General features: G+C 55.5%; 2 protein-coding genes across 6 annotated transcripts in view; both read left to right on the top strand.

The window, feature by feature from the left end:
- The window catches only part of LOC122383828 (rho guanine nucleotide exchange factor 7-like), a 38783-nt gene extending 30098 nt beyond the window's left edge, over positions 1–8685 (top strand). Inside the window, exons 11-13 of one of the 2 annotated variants that reach the window (XM_043370623.1) lie at positions 4518–4710; positions 5260–5352; positions 5761–8685. In XM_043370623.1, the coding sequence (XP_043226558.1) occupies positions 4518–4710; positions 5260–5352; positions 5761–6056 (582 nt within the window). In that variant the 3' untranslated portion in view covers positions 6057–8685. Of the gene's footprint in view, positions 1–4517; positions 4711–5256; positions 5353–5760 lie in introns of both variants that reach the window. The other variant, XM_043370621.1, reaches the window with a different exon arrangement.
- Positions 8686–9115: 430 nt separating this feature from the next.
- Positions 9116–17338, top strand: LOC122383817 (glutathione S-transferase Mu 5-like). 4 transcript variants are annotated; one of them, XR_006256901.1, is made up of 6 exons: positions 9116–9353; positions 9921–10061; positions 13862–14044; positions 14472–14567; positions 15672–16049; positions 17196–17338. XR_006256901.1 is itself a non-coding variant. In XM_043370599.1 (5 exons), the coding sequence occupies exons 1-5, from the start codon at positions 9324–9326 to the stop codon at positions 15870–15872; spliced, it is 651 nt and encodes a 216-aa protein (XP_043226534.1). In that variant the 5' UTR covers positions 9116–9323; the 3' UTR covers positions 15873–17338. The 4 variants fall into 4 exon arrangements, 2 of the variants coding, with proteins under 2 accessions (XP_043226534.1, XP_043226535.1); XR_006256902.1 differs by lacking the exon at positions 9116–9353 and adding an exon at positions 9583–9606; XM_043370599.1 differs by having other exon boundaries at positions 15672–17338.
- Positions 17339–17621: the final 283 nt, after the last annotated feature.

Genomic DNA, 17621 nt, shown 5'->3' with positions numbered 1-17621 from the left:
TGGAGAGAGGGCAGAGTGACAGTGCTCCTCCCCTGGACAGAGAGGAGGGTGACAGTGCGCCTTCCCTGGACAGACTGGAAAGTGGTAGTGAGGATAGAGAAGCCGCGGATGTCGATCACTTGAGAGAGGAACGGGAAGTGTTTCAAGGAGAGCAGGTGCAGCTGGAAGAGCCACCGGAGCTGCCGCCGAAAAGGCGTCTAAAAGACAGTGATGCTGCCAAGCGATCGACGCGATCAGATAGGTCACCCAGTCCTGGGGTCGTTCTGAGTAGCGGGTCATCGCCGCGACCGGCCGCCAGCAGAGAGATACCGCCGACTCAGGACGTCGCCACCGACCCGTGGTGTGACGCCGAGCGGGCTGGCGACTCGGACCACCCCGCACCGAGCGCTGTCGGTCGCCGGCCGGGACTGCACTGTCCGCAGTGCTCGTCAGAGGAGGAGGCGGCGCTGGGACACTCGGCAGTGAGGGGACGCCCCACCCTCACACGGCAGTCGCTCACAATCGGTAAGGAGAAGTCCCCAGTGTCAGCGTCGGAGCGCGGTGGGCTCGCGTCCCTCCCTGTACTGCCCAGCGGGGGCCGGTCGGGCAGTCGGCAGCGGCTGGACTCTGGCTCGGTGGCAGGTAGCGGCTCTGAGCTGTCACCCAGTCGCGGGCCGTCGCCGGTGGCCGGACAGCAGCGGCGGGGTACCACTGCCTTCGTGCCGCGCGAGGACGACCCGCCCTGGCGCGTGTCGCCGCAGGGAGACTGGAGTCGTGACGCCACCCCGAGAACGGATGGCGGGTCGGAGTCGGACGTGGCAGGAGGGAGGCGGTCCCAGGGGACGCGCAGCCGATCAGTGACCCCGGGAATGGAGGGAGGCTCCGGGTCAGGAGCTGATACGAGAGTATCGAGAGAGGGCCGGGGCAGGAGAGCAACGCCAAGGAGGGGCGAGACCGTTGGAAGAGAGTTGACACCGCTGAGGAGCGTAACCCCACAAAGAAGCTTAACTCCACGGAGGAGCGTAACCCCACAAAGAAGCGCAACCCCACAGAGAAGCGTGTCCCCGCAGAGAAGCGTAACCCCACAAAGGAGCGTAACTTCGCAGAGAAGTGCGACCCCACAAAGAAGCGTAAGCCCACAGAGAAGCGTAACTTCAAGGAGAGAGCTAACTCCGGCGAGAGACGACCCTCCCCTTGGAGTAGAAGGCATAACCGCCGCTGATGACCAGATGTCTGGAGATGGTAGGCGGAGCCCAACCCCGAGCCGTGGTGAGCTGCAGCCGCACGATGCCGCTCTCGAACACCCAGGAGATGTGGGTGATCGGCCTACGGACCGGAGCCGCGGAGCGACTCCTCAGAGGGACGCCTCCGCGGAGGAGCCGGTGGACGATGTCGGCTCGGGAGAGGAGGACGAGGAGGAGGAGATGCTGATGTTCCTCCTGAAGCACGGCGAGCAGCGCGCTCCTCCGGTCGAGGAACAGCGCGGGGACTCTCCGGAGGACGAACGGACGAGCCCAGAGTCGCCTCTAGTCCTGCCTCCTACGGAATTTACTGGTGTGGGAGCAATGGAGGACCGCTTCAACAGAGGAGACGAAAGGGAGGATGATCAGGATGTGGATGGAAAGCTTCCTCCAGATGGAAATGGTGGGGAAGTTCCACAGCCGTCGGGGGGCTGTGCTGAGTCAGCTGACGAGGAGAGGCCAAACGATCCCCCGTCAGATGAAGGGCTCTGTAGGTCAGCGACATCCGAGACACCGGAACCGACGGAGAGCGCCGAGAAACTAAGAGAGTTAGAAGACAGAAGTGTGATCGAGGTGCCTCTGGAGACCGATCGGCCTGAGAGCGTCGAAGAGGAGACCAAGCCAGAGGAACCTGAGGAACTTGAAGAGCCTGCGAGTACCAACAGTCCAGACGAACACGGCGAACAGGAAACATCTGTCGATTCGCCGGCCGTACTCCGCCATCTCTCGCCCCGACTCAGTCGGGAGATTCCCTTCATGGACGACAGTGAGAGTGAGCCCACCCTTACTCCTGCCCCGGTACCCGAGGCACAACCGGTCCGAGCGGCGAGCCCCCCTCGGCCGGCGCCCTCTCCGCGGCCCGCCACTCCGCCCAAACCGCGCTCACCCCGGGCGCTGAGCCGGACAGGGAGTCTGCCAAAGTCGCGGGCGCCGATCCCGCCGCCGCTGACCCTACCTCCTGTAGAGTCGGCTCGGCCGCCGTCTGCTCAGTGGACCCCGCCGGCGTCTCCCGTGACACCGTCATCGGTCCGCTCAGGTCCTCCGCCGTCGCCGTCGTCGGTCCGCGCGGGCCCGCCTCCGTCGCCGTCATCAGTCCGCGTCGGTCCTCCGCCGTCACCTTCGTCGGTGCGCGCCGGTCCTCCGCCGTCACCGTCGTCTGTGCGCGCCGGTCCGCCGCTGTCGCCTTCGTCGGTCCGCTCGGGTCCGCCGCTGTCGCCGTCGCCGCTCTCCATTGACCCTGCAGTGTACCGGCGGGCGGCGGCCGGGGCGGCGCGCCAGCCGCGGTTTGCTGAGGAGAGGATGGTGGGCGCGGCGCCGCTGGCCCAGCCCGTTCACCTGCTGCACGAACGCTGCGTGCCCTCCACCATCGCGGAGGATAGTGAGTCGAGTCAAAGCGAGCCGGAGGCGGCGCAGCGCACGCCGACCGGTCCGGTACCGGCGGCACCGCTGCCGGCGCTGGCCGCCCGACCGGTGCGCCGGCCACCCCCCGAGGCCGCCGCCGCGCACCGGCCGCTGGCGCGCAAACTGAGCGCAGAGGTGGCCGACGACATCCCGGCCGCCATCGGGGAGGAGGCTGAGCCAGAGGAGGCTGCCGAGGAGGCGGCGGCGCCGCGCCGGTGTCCGCTCAGCCAGCTGCCGCGCCTCTCGGCCACTCGCTCCACCGACTACTCCTCAGAGTCCGTGTCGAGCTTCGACGAGCCGGGCGGCGGTCTGCGCGCGCTGACGCTGATGGGTCGCTGCTCGGTGGTGTCGCACGACTCGGGGAGCAGCGGCGGCAGCAGCGGCGACGACGCCACCCTGGTGGAGGAGACGGCCGCCCAGGTGGCCGCCGGCCGCCGGCTGGAGATGTACACCCGCCGGCTGCGGGACGTACTGGAGCGGACCGGGCTGCGCAGTCCGCCGCCGCAGCGGCACCGGCTGGCCACCCGCGGCCGCGGCCGGACCGCCGCGCTGGCCCTGGCGCCCATCACGCCGTACCCGCCGCATGCATACCTCCCGCCGCCCGTGTCTCGGTCTCCGGAGACTGCCTGCCGGCCCGCCGCGGTCGGTCCGTCGGCGCCGCACCGGCCGCCCAGCCTGGGCAGTAGCGGCGGCAGCTCGAGCGGTGACGAGGTGCGCACCAGCGCCGGCGGCTACTGCGGCTGGCGGTACCAGGTGGCGGCGCCGGGCCCGGACACGGAGGACGCCGCCGAGACGTCCTCGCCGTCGGAGCCGGCCTCCAGCACCGACGACTGCGCCGTGCCGATCGTGGGGTCTCCGTTCAGCGGCCGGCCGCCGGCCGGTCCGTCCGACGGGCCGCGCCGGGCGCCGCCGCTCTCTGCCGCCAGCCGCTCCAGCACGGGCACCGACTCCCGGCCGCCGCCGCTGGAGCAGTGGCGCTCGGCCTCCAGCGGCTCGGAGGAGGCGCCGGCCGGCCCGCCGCCGCCGCCCCGGCCGCGGCCGGCCGTCACGGCGGCCTCCAGCTCGGACTCGGAGCCGCGCCGACCCAGCCCGCCGCCCAAGCCGGCCAACCTGCGGCGCCGCGCCCGACCGCGCCACCACTGACAGAGGCAAGCGTCCGCCGGCCGTAACCTGCCTGCCTGCGCCGTGTGGTGTGCTGCTCGCCCGCCCGCCTGCCCGCCCCGCACGCTCCGTACGGCAGACTGAGGCAGTGCCGCCGCGCCCGGCCGCCGCCGCCGCCTCCACAGCGCCTCAGAACGCGCGCTGGCCCGGCCATTAGCTACCGCCGGCTCACCGCTGTGTGCGATACCCTCTAGCGGCTGACCTGTCGTCTTTTGATGTCTCATATTTGGTGTAGTTTCGCTTGTTTGAGCAGGCCCTCCGTATCGATGTTTTATATTGAATTAGCGTGTGTAGTGGCTTTGGTTTAGTGTGTAGATCTGTTTTGTGCCGACTTGCTGCTGTTTCCCTTCTCACTGCACTCTTATTACCTGGCGTGGCTAACATCAGCTCGTTGTCAGTAGCCATCATTGTACTGAACAGCGCTTAGCCCTTACTTTGTGGTTAACAGTAACCGTTTGTCTGCTTTTGTTTTGGGGTTGACATATTGTGCATAATTGGTTTACTTTACTACATAGTTTTAGGACAAAACAGTTACCAGTGCGCTGCTACGGTATCATTTCTTATACCACATTTCAAGTGGATTAATGCACTGCTTGACAAACGTCTGCCGTCAGCAGTCGACACCTCTGGATAATTTCCCAAAGTTTATCAGAGCTTTATAACATCACGTCACATGGTTCTCGCTGACCAGCACTCGTGTGCCCGCGTCTGACCTCCGCCCGGTGGTCGCCCCAGGTGGCTCCGCCGCCACCGCCGCACCACGCGCCCGTCAGCGAGGTGGGTGTCTCGAGTGCGCCCGGCCCGCTGCGACCCTGGACGGCGGCCTGCCTGCGACCCTCGCCGCCGCTGCGGCCCTGCCTGGCGCTCGGACGGGAGGATACCAACCGAAAGAGCAGCAGGAACATGGTCTACAAGTACAAGAAGCGAGGTAGGTATATTGTAGGTGGCGACGCTCTTCGCGCTCTCTCGCGGAAACAGTACGTGAGTGGTGTGTGCGTGCATCCCTGTGTGCTTTATTACTATCGGTACCATGCCTCCATACGGCTGTGGGTACTGAATAGAGCCATGACTGACGCCGGTTTGGATCTGCCGCCGCCGACTGATCGTCGCTGCTTTTGGGAGCCGTCCATGGCATCGGTATAACCGTCGCGTCTGGACGTGACGCTGTTGGAGACATCTGGCCTCTGGGCCCCCATTTGTTTGATGTCGCCACTTTGGGACACGGCCGTCGGCCAACCGTTTGGCACCGACGGCGCCGACCCCGGCGGGATTTATTCTGGCGTGGGATGGGGATGATTTGTCTGCACTGAGAACAGGGTGTGATTTGTCTGCAGTGAGAACTGAATGTGATTTGTTTAGTGTCGGTGCGCAGTATGTGATTTATACGGTGAGACGTCTGTGTGATCGGTTCAGAGTCCGACGAGTTGTTCAGTTGGGCGATTTGTTCAGTATATGAGTCTGTTATTTTTGTCAGCAGGCGATGACCGTTCATACGAGGATGACGCCACGATTCTGCGTGTGATCGAGGCCTACTGCACCAGCTCCCAGCCGCGGCACACCGTCAACTCTTGTGAGTGTTCTGGCTATCAGCGACCCCCGCGATCCCTCCATATCGTAGGCTTCTAGGGAATGTTGGTATCCGGACACTGACAGCACACCTCACACTGCTTTCAAGGAGAATTATTTAAATTTTATTGATAAGATTTGTGCTGCTGCGTTTAATTGGATGACAGGATAGGAGGTGCAGGTGCGGCCTTTAGACCCACGCTATGTACGCTGGTTAGCGTACTGAGTACGCTAGCCAGTGTACTCAGTATGTAGCTTTGGTGTGATTGTCCATACCTCCGTTAGGACAGCCGGTGGTCCGGCATGGAGAACCCCAGAGTTCGTGACGAACATCTCCCGTCACCCTCCTCCCCATCCCTGCTGGACCTGTCGTACCAAGGACCTCACACACCTTTCGCTGTCCCCGCTCCAGCGCTGCTGGACCCGCCGCACTCCATCCCCGAGGAGCAACAGCAGCAGCCGGGCGGCTCCGGCTCCGGCGGCGGGGTGTCGGCGGCGGCCGCCCTGGCGGCGCTGGCCGCCGGCGCCGGCCCGGCCGTGCCCGCCCCGCAGGAGGAGCGTCTGATGGAGAGCGTGCAGCAGCTCCGGGACGAGGTGCGCCAGCTGCGCGACCGGCTGGACGACGAGCGGCGCCGCCGACAGCACCTGGAGACCATCGTGCGCACGCACCTGCTGGCCGGCCGTGCTGACATCCGCTGGGACGAGTGAGCCGTGCTGACATCCGCGGGACGAGTGAGCCGCGCTGACATCCGCTGGGACGAGTGAGCCGTGCTGACATCCGCTGGGACGAGTGAGCCGGCTGACATCCGCTGGGACGAGTGAGACGGCTGGGGCGGTGTGGAGGGGCGGCAGGACGGAGAGCGGTGTCGGACGGAGGAACGGGCCGGGAGGGGCGGGGGGGGGGGGGGCGGAGGTGTCAGATCGAGGGACGGGCTGAGAGGGGACGGGAGGGCGGAGCATTAGCGTCGCCACGGGGGGGCAAGCGGGGCAGCTTGCCCCCCCAACCTCGGACCGGGCACCCCCTGAGATCGATACAGATCCGATGAGATTTTGGAGTCGGGAAAAAATGGGGGTACCTTTCTGAGAATGCCTGTGAGGTCAGACTCGGTTGGAGCGTGCAGTTCAAACCAGAGTCTGACTCGCAGTCGCCAAAATCTTCAAGACTCCAAGTCCAGACTCGGAAATGTCAATGATGTGATTCATTACATGTTCCTAGTTCGTTCTTTATTACATTTTACAGCTGATTTTCATAAGTTTTGGAGTGCTGACACAATTTTCGTTCAAAGCGTGAAACGAAATCTTCGGGGCCTTTCTCAACTCTCGTCAAATGTCTGCGACAGGCTCAAGTACCGTACAAGTGTCGCAGGGCTCATGAGCTTGCTTTAAACAAAGGCTCCTAAGGAGCTCCACTGAGCCCTAAAGAAGCTTTTAGAGGGCCCAAACCGGCCTCTGAAAGCCCCACTGGTGTCCATGTTCTCTGAGGGCCCATACAGGGATCTTTGAGCCTTCGAACATTTCTGAGAACCTTAACTGGCCTCTGATAGTTCAGCCAAATTTTTGAGGCGACAGACTTTGCCAACCCCAAGCCGGCATCTGCGGGGTCACAGCTCACGTGTCCCTCTGAGGTCCGCAACACATGTTTATTTTGTCCCTACGTAGGGTCCTTAGGGATTCGACATAGACCCCGAGGGTTCACACTGCTATCCGAGGGCTCCAGGCTCACCCTGGGCCTAGTCTTTAGCGCCCGCCGCCCACACTGGCTTCTGAGGACCCCACCTTGGGCTCGGAAAGCCCTAAAGCACCACGTACGCGTAAATATTTGAGGTGACCCACGTCGATCTCCGGGATCCTAAGCAGGCTTCTGAGAGTCAGCACTGACCCTGAGTGGCCTGAAATGGCCTGGAAGTCACAAACCTATCTCTAAGGGATCCCTTGCCGCTATGCCGTGCGTAACTTTTGGTTCTGTTTAACAGTTTTTGTTCACGTTTGCAGCGCTTCCCTTCACACGAAAAACGAGAAACTTTTGTTCACACTCGATTGAACAAAACACTTCCTCTCACTGGAGCAAAGATGAATTACTTCCGATTCACACTTCACACATTCACTCTCCGCCGAATGCCCAACTTAGCTACGATCGGCGGCTGGGATAAGTCCTATGCATTTCACGTAAAACCTCTGCATGCATGCGTGAATGGAGGTTTTAGCAGGGTGATCCGATCAAATGGAGCGTTTTTCACCTCTAAATCGGTAGGTAATGATCATAAGCGTCGAGCGTCTGCACAGGGGCCCTCTGCAGTGCGTCGGCAATCGCAGCCACTATAATTCTACCAGTCGTTTTGTTATGAAATTTCAAAATTTCGAATTTTTTTTAAAAAATTACATGTCATAGCTAGAAGGAAACCTTTGTCACCATGGGATTCCTCGCACCATTGCGCGTCGAATGATATGTAAAACGAGTGATTTAAGACTGGGGAAAGGCAAGTTTTGACACAAAAGTTGATTTTGCCCCCCCAACCGAAAATCTCTGGCGACGCCTATGGGGCGGAGCGTCGGAGACAGTGCAGCCGGGCGAATGGGCAGGGATGAGAGACCGTAGCGGCACAAATGATAAGGTCACACTGTGTGAGTGATGATGTCTGAAAGCTGGAAAGGTCGACGGTAGGTGATGCACAAGACTTGGCAAGCTAGGACGCGGAATGGCGGCAGCATTTATCGGCAGCAGTGCTGCCACCTGTATCAGGACGGCAGTCGTAACAGTACGGCGGCTAGGGGCGCTAAAACTGCCCGCCGGTGGCGGAGATCAGGCAGCATATCGAGGTCGCGAGGCGGGCGTGAGGTCGCACTCCTCACCGGCTGAGGGGAATCGGTGGGTTCACCGGTAACGCGGGCGGCCACTGTGCTCGGTGACCGCTGTCGTCGCATCAAGATCGGACTCTATTCCTGGATCGTATTCGTCACGATGACTTGACTTTGACTCGGTCAAGAGGGCCACCGAAATGTGCGGCGACTCGCGCTGTCTGGTGGGGAGCCGCGGACGCCGTGCTATTGCAAAGGCGGGAGAAAGGCGTAGTCACGTCACCCGACGTGTACCCGCACCAGCCGCTCATGTTTTGCCAAACGACCCGTGCGACCCGCGGCCAAACCCGGTGCCTGGGGCGGCGTCCGTCGCAGCCGCTTACTGGCGTGATCAGCTGTAGCAACTGAGCTCCCTCGTTTTACACGGGAGCCGCTGTCCGAACTGCCGTAGTGATTGTGATGTTCGTCGACAGAGTGTATTTATGTGACGTGTGTCCGTGTATCCAGCCGGTCACCGAGGAAATATATTGTTTAGACGTAACGAGTGTCTCTTTCTCGTGTCTTTCCCGGCCCGTGCCTCATTCCCAGGGTGTGGCTGTGTGTGACAGCACGGGCGGCCTACCTGTGAATCAGAATGGCATTTCAATTTTCACCAAAGCTCTAAACCAGGTGTTACTCTCTCCTTAGGTAGCCTGTTTACTGACAAGCGTGTCTGGATCAGGTGAGGTAAAACGCAAGGTTATTATGACAAGCTTCATTGGTACGACAGGTATGACAGCCTGCTTCAGCGTTCAGTGTTTCGCCCAAGTTTCGCCAATCGCCATGTCCCTTCTGTCTCACGTCCCCCCTCTCCTCCCCAGCGTCGCCCCCCCCCCCCCCCCCCCACCTCCGTCCGCTCCCGTTCCCAGGGTTTCGCCGGTCGGCCGGTCCTGTAGGAGGGGGAGGGGCGGGCTGACGGCCGGCGGTGGGGGAAGGGGAGGGTCGGCGGCCGGGTGCCAACAGCGCTGTGATTGGGCGACCGGAGGTGACGCCGCTCATGTTCAAGGCCAACCCCGAGCCGGCGTGGTCGCGGAGGCGGGAAAAGCGGACGAGCCGGTTGCCTTCTCACAGTCTTTTTCAGCATTTCACTAGAAGTCTTACGTTCTTCACTGGTGGTGGCACTTGCGATAACTTTAGGAGATGGAGCTGGCATACTGGAATATTCGTGGGGTATGTAATTATACCGCTTGTACCCTGTGATAATGTGTATCAATATCAAATACACCAGCTTTCGAATCCCAACTGAAGCCTCATGCCAAGGCCTCATGCTGTGAATGACTGATTTATGTCACTTTCGTTCTTTCTTCTGCAAGCATTGTTTGGGGGGAGGGGGCTATTTTGAGCTGCTCTTTGCTGGGTGATGTGATTTGTGAAGATTTGTTGAATGGTATGAAGACAATCGGGCTCTTTCCTTATGCAAATTGTAGGCTGTGGTGTGTGATGGCTAGTAACAGGATTCTGGACCTATTGTTATTATTTACCCTTGATTCTTATGATTAATTTGCTGAATATCTGATATGTCACATTTTCTCTTATCACAATCATGGTGGCTCCATGTATGTTGTCTCTCAACAGTCTCAACTTCATGCATGCTTTTATTTTATTTGCATTTTGTCTTTCCTAATTGTACCATGCATTTCCAAGAATTTCCCAAATGAAGTTTTCATGTTTTGAAACAATCCAGTTTGCAGAATATTCTGGAACAATAATGATAATAATAACCTGTCTATTTTTCAGCTCGCCCAGCCAATTCGCCTTTTGTTGGAGTACACGGGGGAGAAATATGAAGACAAGAAGTTTGAGTGTGGCCCTGCCCCAGACTATGACAAGTCATGCTGGTTTGATATCAAAGAAAAACTGAAGCTGGACTTCCCCAATGTAAGTACCTATGTACAGTTGGCTTTGATTGGGTCACATCACACTATGGATTGCAAATGTTGTGCAGTGTTGACCAGCACTGTCCAAACCAGAGCATATAGGTTCCAAAACAGCCCTTTCAAAATGTGATGGGGCCCAATATAAGACTCAACCAAGTAGTGCTGAGGGGCCTGGCCTGCTGTAAATGCCTTAGGCCTGTCCATGAACCCCTTAGTTCCTGCCTGCACTTGCCATTTCACCACTCCATAATGGATGGGGATGGTGGCTGCTGAGTTCTTCTGTTTGCAATTGAGATAAAGCTTTTAATGAAAAGCTAACAGATTCTTCAGGAAGTGATGAATCTAATGGTACCCAACTTTACCACCCGAGGTCAAATCTGGGTCCTCCCAAATCAAGTTCATGTAAAATTGTCGCTGCCTTTACGTTAATCGGGAGAGATCGTGCGTTCGTGCGGACAGTTCTGTTCCGTTTGTCCGCTTCAGATGGGGTGGCCAAGGCTATAGAACTCCAAAGTGGTCAGAGTTGCTTTTATCGATTTCCAGTAGGTACCCCTAATGGCAAGCAACTGACATGTCCGATCAACCGCAGTGTCTATAAATGCGCTGAACCCTAGGGCCCAACCAACTATCGACGTCAGGTCAATATCCCAGCCAGCAATTTTGCTCCGGGCCCAAGCAGGCTCAAGTGCGGATTGCCCGAGATTTTTAGTCGGGCTAAAGTCGGCTAGGGCTTGGGCTAAAGTCGGCGTATGACACAAAAACGCCGACTAAAGCCCATGCTCTGCCGGAGGTATGCCCGCTCTGCGAGCTCCGGACAGCCGTAGTTTAGCCCTAGTTGAGCGACGATTGGCGTTAGCCCGATTTAAGCCCGAGCAGTGAATCCATTTATATAATGGAGATTACTCTGGGCCCGAGCGGGCTGAACTCCGGCAAGCCCACTCTGTGTGCCCTGTCTATCCCGACTTAATCGGCTCGAGTGACGGCTCCTGTTTTCTCAAGTCTCGACTTGACTTCATCTTGCATTTGCTTCACACTGGATCAAGTAGCAAGGAGCAGCCAATGCACTTTCAGCAGGTTGTGCGGTTTCAATGCATATTTAAAATTGTTACGGTCACTCATATGCTCTGTTAACCCGCGAGTTGCTGGGGGGGGGGGGGGGGCGTTAAACGCCCCCACTTTTTTCGCCGGGCCATAGCATAAAAACGGCGCGCCGCAGGCGCGCCAAATTTTGGGTACCTGTAGGGAATTAACTGAAGTTTATTGTGACAAAGTTTCAAAAAAATCGGTCGGAAAATGTTTGAGATATCGAGGTTTTAGTGCATCATGATTTCTGAGTTTTCGACCAAAAACGGCATATGTTCAAAAAATCATATAAAATCACAGAATAAACATATAGACATGCCGTAAACGCCATTAGACTGCCAATACCATGGAGAATCAAATGGCTATCTTCGATTATTGATTATCGTTCCGCATTTTCCAAAATCTTGAACTGAATCTTGGCAATTTCTCGTGACTACTTCACGACCATGATACATGAATTTCTTAAATTGAACTTTTTTAGCCAAACACGTACACATATGATAAAATGAATGTCACCATCGTGTTCTACGCCCCAAATTACCCATAAAACATGTGTCACAGGCTGCGAATATCAGTTTTTATTTTCGGGGATATGTGCCTGCCCGGTTGACCTGACCTTGACCCTGACCTATGCTTGACTGACCCCTGCATGGAGCTGACACTCTTGTAGGCCTTATATGATGGATTGTGCACCGTTTTGACAGAGTTTATGACGAGAGGCGCCCATTGCGAAGTCCTGAAGTCCATGCTACTGAAAGCCCGATTTCAGGTGTTTGACCTGACCTTGACCTGACCTGTGACCTCAAAATTCAACTTTAAAGTACTCATCTGAAGCGTCTCGTCGCGTTCTTTCGTTTGCCGCCTCGTGCGTTTCGCTGCGCCTATTGGTTCTCGAGTTATCGGCTGGGGGCGTTTAACGCCCCCCCCCCCCCCCAGCAAACGGTGGGTGGCGAAATACCCCAGCAACTGCCGGGTTAACCGGTCATCGAGCATTGCGAAAGGAAAGTAGTGGTTGACTTTGATAGTGAATGTATATTATAAACGACTACAGACACTCAAATGAAACACAAATACATGAAACAGTGGAGTGCAAACTGCAGCAATAATATGACATGAGTCATGAAAAAGCGCCATCAAAACTATAAAACAATCAAAGGCCCGCTAGCCTCCTTCCCCGTTCATAATACTTGGTTGAACACTCAACCGAAAGCATAAAGGACAGCAAGTAATCGCTCATAAGACATAAAGCAATTAGCAAACAATCGTTTATAAGGAATTTTACTCTGGTGAATGGGAGCTTTGGAAGCGTCTGGCTCCTCCACACATATACACATCTGCAGTAGGTGGTCGGCCAGCTTTCGGCGCAGTTTCAGTATAATGTAGGTATACCTACCTACTTAATTATAAGCAGGCAGTTTCCGCTAAACCACTTGGCGAGGGCGACTGCGGCGTCCACCCGGTCCTGGTTTGTATAACTATTCCATTTTTTTTTTTTTGGAACCATTTGCTCTAATGGTACGTACCTGAAAAAGAGATTAATTGGTTTAATTTACATTGCATGTTTGCTTGAAAAATAACTTATTGTTGCATTAATACTGTAAAAGCACTTCTCACTGATCCGTATAAAATGATCATTCGATTTTCAACGCGGACAGAGAATGAGCGTGCTCGGTGATAAGTAGATAAATATTTGTGTTTTGTATTTCATTTTCCTGGTTCAGAAGTGCTGGTATTTCACAAAGATATGAAGGCACGGAATGCGGCTTTTCTGAGCGAGGGTATAAATCGCCAGGCTGAACAGCTATTCAGCTTCATGTTTGATGGCGTGAAACTCAGTCAAAATCATGACGTTTACATACGATCAAGCGCACCATTCAATACACTTACCTACCGTAAAACTCCATGCCAGTCCACGTGATAAGAGCAGTGAGCACTATCCCTTCTTCGCGCTGTCACACGCGCCCAAACATCAACCACCAAATACCCCAACACCGGTGTGTCGTTTCGTCGCACAGCGCACAGACTGTCACAAACGCTGCACATGATTGGCGCAGAGCTGCGCATGCGCGAACAGCCGAACAAGTATGGCTAAGCTCCGGCTTTACTCCAATTAGCCGAAGGACACAGCCAGCTTGATCAGCCCGCGCTCCGCCCAAGTTAAGCCTGTTTTGGATGCGCGGGCAGATGTCGGGCTGAGCTACTGCTATCCGCACTTGGGCATAGCTGCGGCATGCCCCAGCTCAGCCCTAGTAAAAAATGCATTGGTTTTGATCAAAGTGGGCAAACCCAAGCTAAGCCCAAGCTGCCCAACGTTTGCCACAGTTCAGCCCAAGCGAATTGCTGGCTGGGATGCGACCTCATCCGTCATTATGCGTTCTCATCCCGAATCGTTCCCGCTGATGAACTGTTTCCGCTACATCCGAACCATTCCCGCTACGTCCGCTACTTCGTTGTATGCGTTTGAAGGAACATGAAGTAACGTAAAACGGCGGCTCATCAGGCTCGACGCGGGCCAAACCAGGATCGGTAGGGGTGCTGAAGCCACGTGTGACTTAGATTTCGGCAGCGGGCCCAATCTCATCAAGTCTTTTGTCAGGAGACAAAAGACACTCTGACTAGCGGCCGCCGGTGCTGCCTCTTACGTATGCCCCAGACTGATCGTCCCTGTACCCGCTGATTCCTGGTTTGTCCCTCTCTGACTGCGTGGTTCTCGGACAGCTGCCCTACCTGATGGACGGCGACGTGGGCGTCACCCAGAGCAATGCCATCATGCGCTACATCGGCCGCAAGCACGACCTGCTCGGCAAGACGGAGCAGGAGCGTGTCCGCGTCGACATCATGGAGAACCAGGCGATGGACTTCCGCAACGGCTGGGTGCGCCTCTGCTACAATCCCAACTTTGTGAGTTGGCCGGGGAGGCGAGACAGCTTGTCTCAGCTCTGAGAGACGTTTTTCGGAACAATAGACATAACGAGGAGAGATCAGCGGAGATGGATGTCAATATCGATTTAAAATGTCAATCTTCTCGATTACGGCTGATTACATCTGGGATATGTGAGGTAGATTTGTTTCGTGTGGATACAGGGAATAACCAATATTTTTATGCGGTTCGTTGGTGATCTATCGATGAAGTTGGTTACATAAAGCATCATTTAGATATAGGTTAACATTTCACGGAAATTTACCTGCCCGGAGCAGCACATGATTTACAGCTTATTACAAAAAGCGCGTCAAATTTCGAACTTGTATGCAAGTATAACAGCTCGCAAGCGGTAAAGGAGTGTGTATTCCAAAGTTTGACCGGGTTTCCGATCTCCTTCCTTTGCAGGACGACATGAAGGAAGGCTACCTGAAGTCGGTCAAGGACGTGATCGCCAAGTTCTCCAAGTTTCTCGGAGACAGACAGTGGTTCGCCGGAGAGAACGTGAGTTCGCCCTTAGGCTAAGGCCGGCTTTCTGTCTGCCTAATTAGCCACGTTATTTCGTAGCAGAATCTCGGACATTTACGAAGTCTGGAGGTTGCACCTGCACATCGTCGGGCAATCGCTGAATGTGCCCATTGACCGGGCTAATGTGCCTCTCGTTGCTGTTTTAGTTTTCGCTAAGGACAATTAGACCGAATACCTCCTCATTGACTCCCTGCTGGTCGCTCCTAGTGTCAATAAAATTAGCCCCAATTGATGCCAGCTGCGGCCGTCATGACAGTCAGGATGACTGGCAAATATTGTCTGATTAATCCCCATTTGTTTGTGTGTGATGGTCAATGACCAAATCGTGGTAACGGGTTCGAATTCATCGTGAATGTATACAGTTAGATGATCAAAATGAGGTTCACGTGGTCCGCCACTGTAATTCGTCGTGTATGATACTTTCTGTTCACTCTTTGTGATTGTTTGTGAGTGTTTGAGCGATTGGCTCAGAGCAGGCAGACCATGATGACCTCCATTGACGAAAGTGACCAGCACTTTGTGACCATTGCATATGGGGGCTGAAATAATGCTGCATCACGAATTGATGCGTGTCGCTGGCACGAAACGGCTGACAGATAATAGACAACGGGCATGCTGTCGAATTAGAACGCACAGATGAGCAAGCATAGATACTTTATACCAGAACTTCTTTCTGCATGTGGATCAGAGCCGAAAGCCAGTAGGTTCGTCGTTTCTGTGTTTCGAACTGCCGGTCCACGATAGGGTAATTGCGAGTGTCGGTACTCCGTTGCCTATGCATATCGCATATAGTGTTGGCTGACCGTGTTCTCTGACCGCGTTCCTTCTCCAGCCTGCTGACAGTGTTCCCCCGCCAGCTGACCGTGTTCTCTCGGACCGCGTTTCTTCTGACCGTGTTCCCTCTGACTGTGTTCCCTCCCTCGCCAGCTGACCGTGTTTCCGCTGACCGTGTTCCCTACCCCTCCAGCAGCTGACCGTGTTTCCGCTGACCGTCAGCTGACCGCGTTCCCTCTGGGCTCTGACCGTGTTCCCTCTGACCGTGTTCCCTCTGGGCTCTGACCGTGTTCCCTGCCCCGTCAGCTGACGGTGGTCGATTTCGTCATGTACGAGCTGCTGGACCAGCACAAACTGCTGGATGCCACGCTGGTTGAGGCGCACGACAACCTCACCAAGTTCATGAAGCGCTTCGAGGAGCTGGAACCCATCAAAGCTTACATGGCCAGCGACCGGTTCATGAAGGGACCGCTCAACAACAAAATGGCCAAGTTTGGCGCCGAGTGACGGCAATCAGTCTGGGCGGTGGGATCGGCTATCGGCGCGCGGGCTCAACTGACGGCACACTGGCCGCCGGACGCCTGTGCTGGCGGTCTGTGCTCAACTCTCAGTCAGATGTGACAGTCATGTGGAATTTAGATGTGAGGAAGCTGTGGCTATTGTGTGTCGCACCTAGTTAGTGGGGAAACTGTTCGATGGTGCCTCACTGTTAACGTATTTCATGTGATTGACGGATGCCTGATAATTTGCTCTCGCGCAAAGACACGTGGATGGAAAATAACGATGAATGGGAGATGGTTGGAGAGAGGAGAATACACTCGGTTTTTGGAGGAAGTTAACTGTCTTTTATATTCCATTTATATTTTATATTACAAGCTATTTCGGCCTTTTTCCTTGTATATACGGATGGTAAAATGGCTCTAAAGAAACGTAAAGCTAACGATCACCATGACGAGTATAACGACACGATCGATACGAACGGAATAGTGGATGATTGTTGCAAGGGAAATAAAAGACATGGGAAAGGATGCGAACCTCGGTGGATTCTGGCTTCGAGAAGAGCATGACTTCAAAGCCTGTGAGTCGAGGGTGAGCCCGCAGCGAACGGCGGCAGCCTCGACGAACACACGCTTCTAGTTCTACAGCGGCGACGAGTGCAGCTGGGCGCCCACTCGGCCGTCCGCAGTGTCGGTGACTGGGCCTGTGGAGGTACTCGAGGAGAACCCTATGCAGTGAGATGGCGCTCTGTGTGCCTGTCATCTCAGCATGAGTGGCGTAAATGTGACAACGGATTTCTGTCCGGCAAGAAGTTTTGTGGAAGCCTTCGAAGGAGCTTGGAAGATTATCTCGTGGTGATGTGCCAGATTCTTCAGTGGTGCGGTTAGATGCCGAAGAACAGATGGGGAAGACGGTGCAGATCCAGGGTTAATTAATTATCCAACGGTGCCTGAGTATGTCCGATGGTGACAGAAGCCAGGCAGAGCTCCAGATTTGGATCGTCAGTGGTGACTGCCATGCGACGACTCCTTGGCATATTGGTGACGTTCGAGGCCGCAGCGACTTTGGAAGTCAGGGGGTGGTGTTTAGGTGCAGTAGAGGATGTTCGGCACCGCAGAGTGAGTGACCCTTGAAGGTCAGGGGGTGGTGTTCGATGGTGCCTCACTGTTAACGTATTTCATGTGATTGACGGATGCCTGATAATTTGCTCTCGCGCAAAGACACGTGGATGGAAAATAACGATGAATGGGAGATGGTTGGAGAGAGGAGAATACACTCGGTTTTTGGAGGAAGTTAACTGTCTTTTATATTCCATTTATATTTTATATTACAGAAACATAGATCTGCCGTTTGTCTCGAGACGAATAATCGTCGCTAGTGCCAAGAATGCTACACTCTTTGTGTATGCAGTTTGTTTCGAACCGTTTTAGCTGTGATTTACTCCTTTGGCAAATATATTTTTGTTTATTTCGTTATATCTCTTTTATTTAATTGTTCCGCTTTAGAGGATGATGCAGCGTTCGGATGTTTCCAATATTCTTAGCAGTTTTTAACGAGCGAACGAGTTTATCTGCGGTATAACAAGAACTGTCACTATGAGGAGCCCGATCCGGCCCCACGACGTTTTTTTACGGCAATGTATCTTGGCAACCGCTCGACCGATCAACAACCGGCCTTCTGCTTCAGACCGATCCATCTCTTATTAGGGGGGGGGGGGGGGGGGTGGAATCGAACAGTATTTTTCACGAATAAACCGCG

Source organism: Amphibalanus amphitrite, unplaced genomic scaffold (genome assembly GCF_019059575.1).
Source record: "Amphibalanus amphitrite isolate SeventyFive unplaced genomic scaffold, NRLGWU_Aamphi_draft 000174F_arrow, whole genome shotgun sequence".
Classification (NCBI taxonomy): domain Eukaryota; kingdom Metazoa; phylum Arthropoda; class Thecostraca; order Balanomorpha; family Balanidae; genus Amphibalanus; species Amphibalanus amphitrite.
This window is presented reverse-complemented; position numbering and strand designations above follow the sequence as displayed.

What these genes read in the sequence shown, in the direction of transcription:
- LOC122383817 (XM_043370599.1), top strand. Translation starts at nt 9,324, where the DNA reads ATGGAGCTGGCATACTGGAATATTCGTGGG. An exon ending in CATACTGGAATATTCGTGGG is followed by an intron (nt 9,354 to 9,920) that starts GTATGTAATTAT and finishes TCTATTTTTCAG; the next exon opens with CTCGCCCAGCCAATTCGCCT. An exon ending in AGTGGTTCGCCGGAGAGAAC is followed by an intron (nt 14,568 to 15,671) that starts GTGAGTTCGCCC and finishes CTGCCCCGTCAG; the next exon opens with CTGACGGTGGTCGATTTCGT.